Below are 6,000 nucleotides of genomic sequence, written 5' to 3' on the forward strand. Positions count from 1 at the left end.
ACGCAAGTTAAATAGGTTTCTTTACTACAGGACTTCTCAAAAGCCTTTATATGCCCATTTGCATGCTTAATCTCTGAGATGGATAAAGCATGCTAGGTTTTTTTGCCAAGCACTCCGAGGGACGATAATTCTTTGTGAATACCAGACTTGCTGGTCCATAACATTCTATCTATGAGGGAGGGAGGCTGCATGTAAAATTTTGGTATAGTTGAAAAAAAAAAAAGACTAAGGTAAATTTCCCAACTCTTTTGGGGCCTAGCCATATAAAAGGTTGGAGTTTGTGGAATGATCCTCCACTTGCTTACCTGGAATTTGGACATGCACCTGTAGCCTGGAAGTCTCCAGTTTGGAGTCATCAACTAGATTAGGTCATTGTTGTAGAAAGCCCTAGTAAACTGCACAAAGATACTGGGAAGTTGGGCCCTCAAAAGTAAGCATTCATGAAGATGTCAACAGTGATCTGTTTCTTAGATTATCACCTTGCAAAAGGCCAAGGCCTGGCAAATTTTGAGAGCAGTGGTAGTCTGGCAACTGGAATGCTGCCAAAACAGGGAAAACAAAAGTGGGCCTAGTATTTTGGGAGATCAGCAGCCAGAAGGGCAGCAGAATGGGTGGCTGGGGACTAGGACACAAAAGCCAAAAGTTCTGCTTTGCAGTGTTGTTCATTATACCATTCCACCATATGCCTTAGTACTCTCTTCTCTTCCTGCACAACATAGCTTCACTCAAGACTAGTTAGAATGATCTGCGTCCAGTTCCCAATTAGCAAGACTTAACTCTGCGTAATCAGTTATGGTTTACATATTCATCTATGGGGAGGGATGGTTTGTGAAATTTTGCTTTCTATGGCTTGACATGTCCAGGTAGCTGATGAGGTCTACCTTTTTAAGGGGATTTCTGGCGTGAAATTTCAGTTCTTGGATGTTAAGGTCATTAGGAACACAAAATATACAATTTTGTTAATTTCATTAACTATGCAGATGGAACTGTTTGAATGCCATAGGCCCTGCTCCATAAAGAAGAACAAACTCCCAGAATCAGGAAATAAAAGATTGAAGGACTGAAACTAATGTAACATTTTGTATTAACTATCTCAAAAAAAAAAAAAAAAAGACTGAAGGGGACTAAATACTTTTTCAATCCAAAATAAAAAGGACTAGTAGCAGAGCTTCACCTACAATCCATAAATCAAAAACTGCTTTGAAATCCAGTTTTGCCCACTTCCTGTACATACTTTCAGCCATCAAAGATTTTGCTAAGCAACTTAATAAAGATTTCCCTAAGCCTCTGAAGTGCTTCTGTTTTCCCTTCGCATCCCTGAGCTGCTTCATGTCACCCTGATGCTACGTTTTACATGGTGGGCTGTATGTCTCATACCCAAGCCCAAGCGTATTTCAGATCTGTCTTAAAGCTTCTGTGTATCTCAGCTGTTTCCAAACTAAAAATTCCTAAAGTCTTCCTTGTAATGAGTCCTATGTCAACATGAGTTTGCTTTAGGAGTGATTGATTTAAATGGTCACTCTTTTTAAAAAGTTTTGTGATAATTTGTAACCCTGTATGAACTAACTTCTTCACAGGTAGATTCCTGAGATCAGTAACATCCTAGCCATTATAGCGGCTGCTGACACTGTGCATCATGCGCCCGGTGTGTGTGCAGGGTGCAAGGAGCCTGGCTGGGGCGGGGTGGGGGGTGTACAGGGTCCAGCATTCACTCTGCTCCCTGAGCCCTGTGTGGCTGCAGGAAGCCTCCTCGGTCCAGAGAAAAAGATGTGCTTTCCCAGGTCCTCAAAAGCATGTTATACCCCGGTGGAGGTTCGACTGAAAGATCATCATTTTCTCCCGTTAGTGTTACAATGATTTTTGTAATTAGTTGACAGATGCTTATAGTTCCTGAATATATCATTTTTTAAGTTGTATGTAGGTATGTATGTATGTATTTATTTATTTATTTAAGTGATCTCTACACCCAACATGCGTTCAGACTCATGACCCCGAGATCAAGAGTCACAGCATCCAACTGAGCCAGCCAGGTGCTCCCTGAACGTAGCATTTTTATCTATATTTGAGAACAGATAAATTGGGAATTCCTTTCTTTTTTTAATTTTTTAAAAATTTTATTATGTTAGTCACCATACATTACATCATTAGTTTTTGATGTAGTGATCCATGATTCATTGTTTGCGTATAACACCCAGTGCTCCATTCAATACGTGCCCTCCTTAATACCCATCATTGGGCTAACCCATCCCCCCACTCCCCGGGAATTATTTTCTTAAGGAAAGTCAATGAGACTGTCCCACTTACTAGTAAATGCCATTAAAATGCTATTTAAATGTTTTAATATTAATGTTGAAATATTTTTGTAGTACTGTTATTATGTTTGTAACGTTGTATTTTCTTCCCAACAGCGTATTATTAAAGGTATCACTCCAGAAACAGCGACAGAAATTCCCTATGGGGACATCCACTTGAATGCCATATAACAAGCTTCAGTGAGGGGAAAATGGCTTCCCAACAACCTCTTCCTCTGGTTCTGACAAGTCATGCCTCGCCTTCTCCCCTCAGAGTGAACAAGTTTTCAGCTACGCCTGACAATGGAAGGGCCTTCTTCATGGAGAGACAGTCCCAAAAGGCTATGGTGCCCAGACCCTTATGGCCTCCAACTACTTGTTTCTGGGAAATCTCCTGGACACATCACCACGTTAGCTCTATGACACAGCTAAACTGGACTATTTTGGACGCGTGAGGGTGTGTATGGAGGTGATGGAAGCCACCATCTAATCAGTTAGGATTAGGCTGAGAAGCAAGTTCGTACAAGTCGCCTGTGTCATTTCTTGTTATGATCATTGGTATCTGACATCCATTGCTTCTAAAGGTTTCACTGTTCATGAGTGCATAAACCACGTAGGAGAAAACAGGGATGCCGTTTTGCTAGCCATATATTTTCTGAGTAGCATAGAATTCTGTAGCTGGAATCTGCTAGAACCCTGTAACCCGTGTGCTGTTGTGGAGTCAGCAGAGGGAGAGGTAGAAACTAAATGGAAAAATAATGTATTCACGTGAGCATGTGTGTCTGTGTATACTGTTGTTTCAGTGTATCCTTGTCTCTAGTCCAATACTTTGGGCCCATTACAAACTATATGAATTTCCTCTAATTTTTCTTACATTAACAATTCCACCTACTCAAATGCGTATGTATGTTATTATAAGGGTATCACTGCCAACTTCGCCTTCTCCAATGACCCCGCTTTAGCGCGCACCTTCCTTTATGGGCCGGTGTTTAGCATTTGCTGCACTTCATTGCCATCTTCCTGTCTCTGCCAGTTAAACATTCAGGATAATGTTCCACAGGCAAATCTGGCCTATTTCATTGGTGACTGTGGCTTGGCCGTAAACTGCTTTGAAGACGGATACTGACAAATGTGTCTTCGGTGTTCAGTTGACTATCTGGTTTAAGCCCTGTTTCAAATTACCGGGTTTGACCGCTCAGGTTACCTTGCTTTGTGAAGAGAGGATAAGTATAGAGTCTGGCACCCTGACCTTAACCAAGGTCACCCTCAATCTAGAAGTAATTGGAGACTATGGGTTGGCCTTAAATGGAATTCCCCTAACACTTCCTGGTTGACCACCAGGATTGTGAGCCCTCCAGCTAATATTCAAGATTGAGGCTAACTGGAAAAGGGTCAGTTAAATGAATAACCTTGCATTCCACATAAAGCCTTGAATACAGATCAAGTAAATTTGACCTTGAGTGGCTTGTGACTTTCAGATGCATAACTAAAGAAGTAAATTTACCTTGTAGTGTAAGATTTCCTCACCAAAATCTTGAAGGGAATAAAGCCTAGTCGATGATAAAAGGACTCAATCATCTTGCCCCACATCATTTCGGTCCTCTATATATAGCATTTAATTCCAACCACCTTATAGAAAGAAGACCCATATAGCAGAAGCTTGGTTTTATCCAATCACAGATCTTCCTCTCTTGGCTTCTTTCCCCAACAATCTCTGCCCCAGCCATCTTCTTGTACTCCCCTTACATTCTTCTATTTCTGATTCTTTGCTTCTCCCAGCAGGATATTTTCCTTATAGATGTGAGCTGCTGAGAAGTTTCCCAAAATATTAGAGGAAAAGAGAAGAGGGATTAAAAAATGTCCCTCACTGACCTACCTTCATTATCTTCGCTCTTTCATTCCTTCATGCTACCTTATTTCCATTCTCTTTGCTTTCTAGTGCGCTGAAAGGAGAGGGGTTGTAGAAGCGGCAGCGTGATTCAGTGGTAAATAGCTTTGCAAATTTTAAGAACTACTTTATAAAGATATTCAGATATGGATTCTTTCCATCCCACACACACTTACGCATGTTCCAAAGACATCATTTTTTAAAAAGCACTTTTTCAAACAGAATAGAGTTTTGCCAAGCCAGGTGCTGAGGGAATTATATAGGTGTTTTGAAAAGTTTTCAGACTTCACTGGACTTAAAAAAAATAACAAAATCTCTGTTCTGCACAGTTTGCATTTACTTGATCCCTATTTCTGTTACGGATTTTTTTTTTAAAGGAAAACTTAGAAGTAGGTAGGTGGACTTTAAAATAATCTTTTAAAGACCTTTTACATCTAATGCAGTATTTACATAAAAGTAAAGAATAAAAATGGAATTGAATTGTAAAGTTATTTGAGTACTGAAGTTAATTTTTTTTTTTTTTTGGCTGTGATTTTATTAGTAAGAAATACCCAAGAAATAGGCAAGACACAAGATAAAGGCATGGAGGGCAATTCAGCTGATTAAGGTTGTTTCCTATATTGATAAGCAATGAAGCCAAAGAATTCATCTCCCTTCCAGAAAACTTACAACCTATTTAAAATTTATTCCATTTGTTGTTTAGAACGCATATGACTTATAACCTAAATTCATTGCCCTGGCTGCCCCATCTGGAGATGAAGACCCTGACAAGCACAAAGTCAACAGAATAGCTCCAAAATCAACTAGCGAAAATCAAATCAAATAATGAAATCTCACAATAAGGCAAAAAAAAAAAAAAAAAGTTATTTGGTGAGATGAGTCACTCCCTCACCATCCTCTTTTTACTAAGCTTGTTAACTTGTGATACCAATCTCAAAATTTAAGCTTAAATATGAATTTCCATTTAACCCATCCACCCCACCTCCACGCCTGAAAAGGGAGATTACTCTCCTAGAATTACAATTGTATTCTCTCTGATAAGTAGGAAGGAGTGACCCGAAATGTTCTACCTATTGTATAATTGATTTGGGGGTTCACCGTCAGAGCAAAGCTTAAAACTATGGAATGCAATGGCTTAACTGTGGTGTTCTTACCCATATCTTAGTGCTTAGCTACAGAAACGTACAATCCAAGCCTGGTTCCCTTCTTAGCACATCTTGACTCCCCTCCTCATAAATCAATAACTGGTGCTTAAGATACCAGAATTGTTCAGAATGGTGTCATTAAACACGGCAGTAATCAGAGGACATTTTTCACTATCCTTTTCTTCATTCCTTTTTTTTTTTTTTTTTTTGGTCAGGGGGTAGTGGGGAAAAGCAGTAGGTTCCTCAGAGAGACTATGTTACAACCTGTCATCCCATAAGTAATCAAGTTATGTAATAAAAGGAAAATAGTCCTATGCTCAGTGGGAAGCCTTATATACGTTAAAGTCATCATGGAGCTCACACATCATTTAAAACACAAGGTGAGTTACACAAAAGGCTCTTCACTGGGAAGTTGAGTTTATAAAGTGCTTATTTGAGAAGCATGTCAGAGAGAGAAATTTATAAAATCAAATATGGGAAAAGAAATGTTACAGCAGAAAGATTATCCCTAAACTGTAGAAAGCTGTTTTGGTCCACTTGAAACATTCTGGTTTTTGAAGTTTTTTTTTAGTATCAGAGATAAGTAAATTATCTTATTAAAATTCAGCATAAGTAGCTCCATAGATGGAGTATTTCAAATTTCTAAATTTTTTTCTTTTCTTACTTTCCCTTCATT

At 39.1% G+C, this 6,000-nt stretch overlaps 1 protein-coding gene across 2 annotated transcripts in view; it reads left to right on the forward strand.

Annotated features, from left to right (window-relative positions):
• Positions 1-4,670, forward strand: part of SLC6A4 (solute carrier family 6 member 4) — a 35,389-nt gene extending 30,719 nt beyond the window's left edge. For both annotated transcript variants that reach the window (XM_036111870.2, XM_036111867.2), the window contains one exon: positions 2,409-4,670. In XM_036111870.2, the coding sequence (XP_035967763.1) occupies positions 2,409-2,483 (75 nt within the window). In that variant the 3' untranslated portion in view covers positions 2,484-4,670. The remainder of the gene's footprint in view (positions 1-2,408) is intronic.
• The last annotated feature ends 1,330 nt before the right edge of the window (positions 4,671-6,000 follow it).

The sequence above is a fragment of the Halichoerus grypus genome, chromosome 2 (genome assembly GCF_964656455.1).
Source record: "Halichoerus grypus chromosome 2, mHalGry1.hap1.1, whole genome shotgun sequence".
Taxonomy (NCBI): Eukaryota; Metazoa; Chordata; class Mammalia; order Carnivora; family Phocidae; genus Halichoerus; species Halichoerus grypus.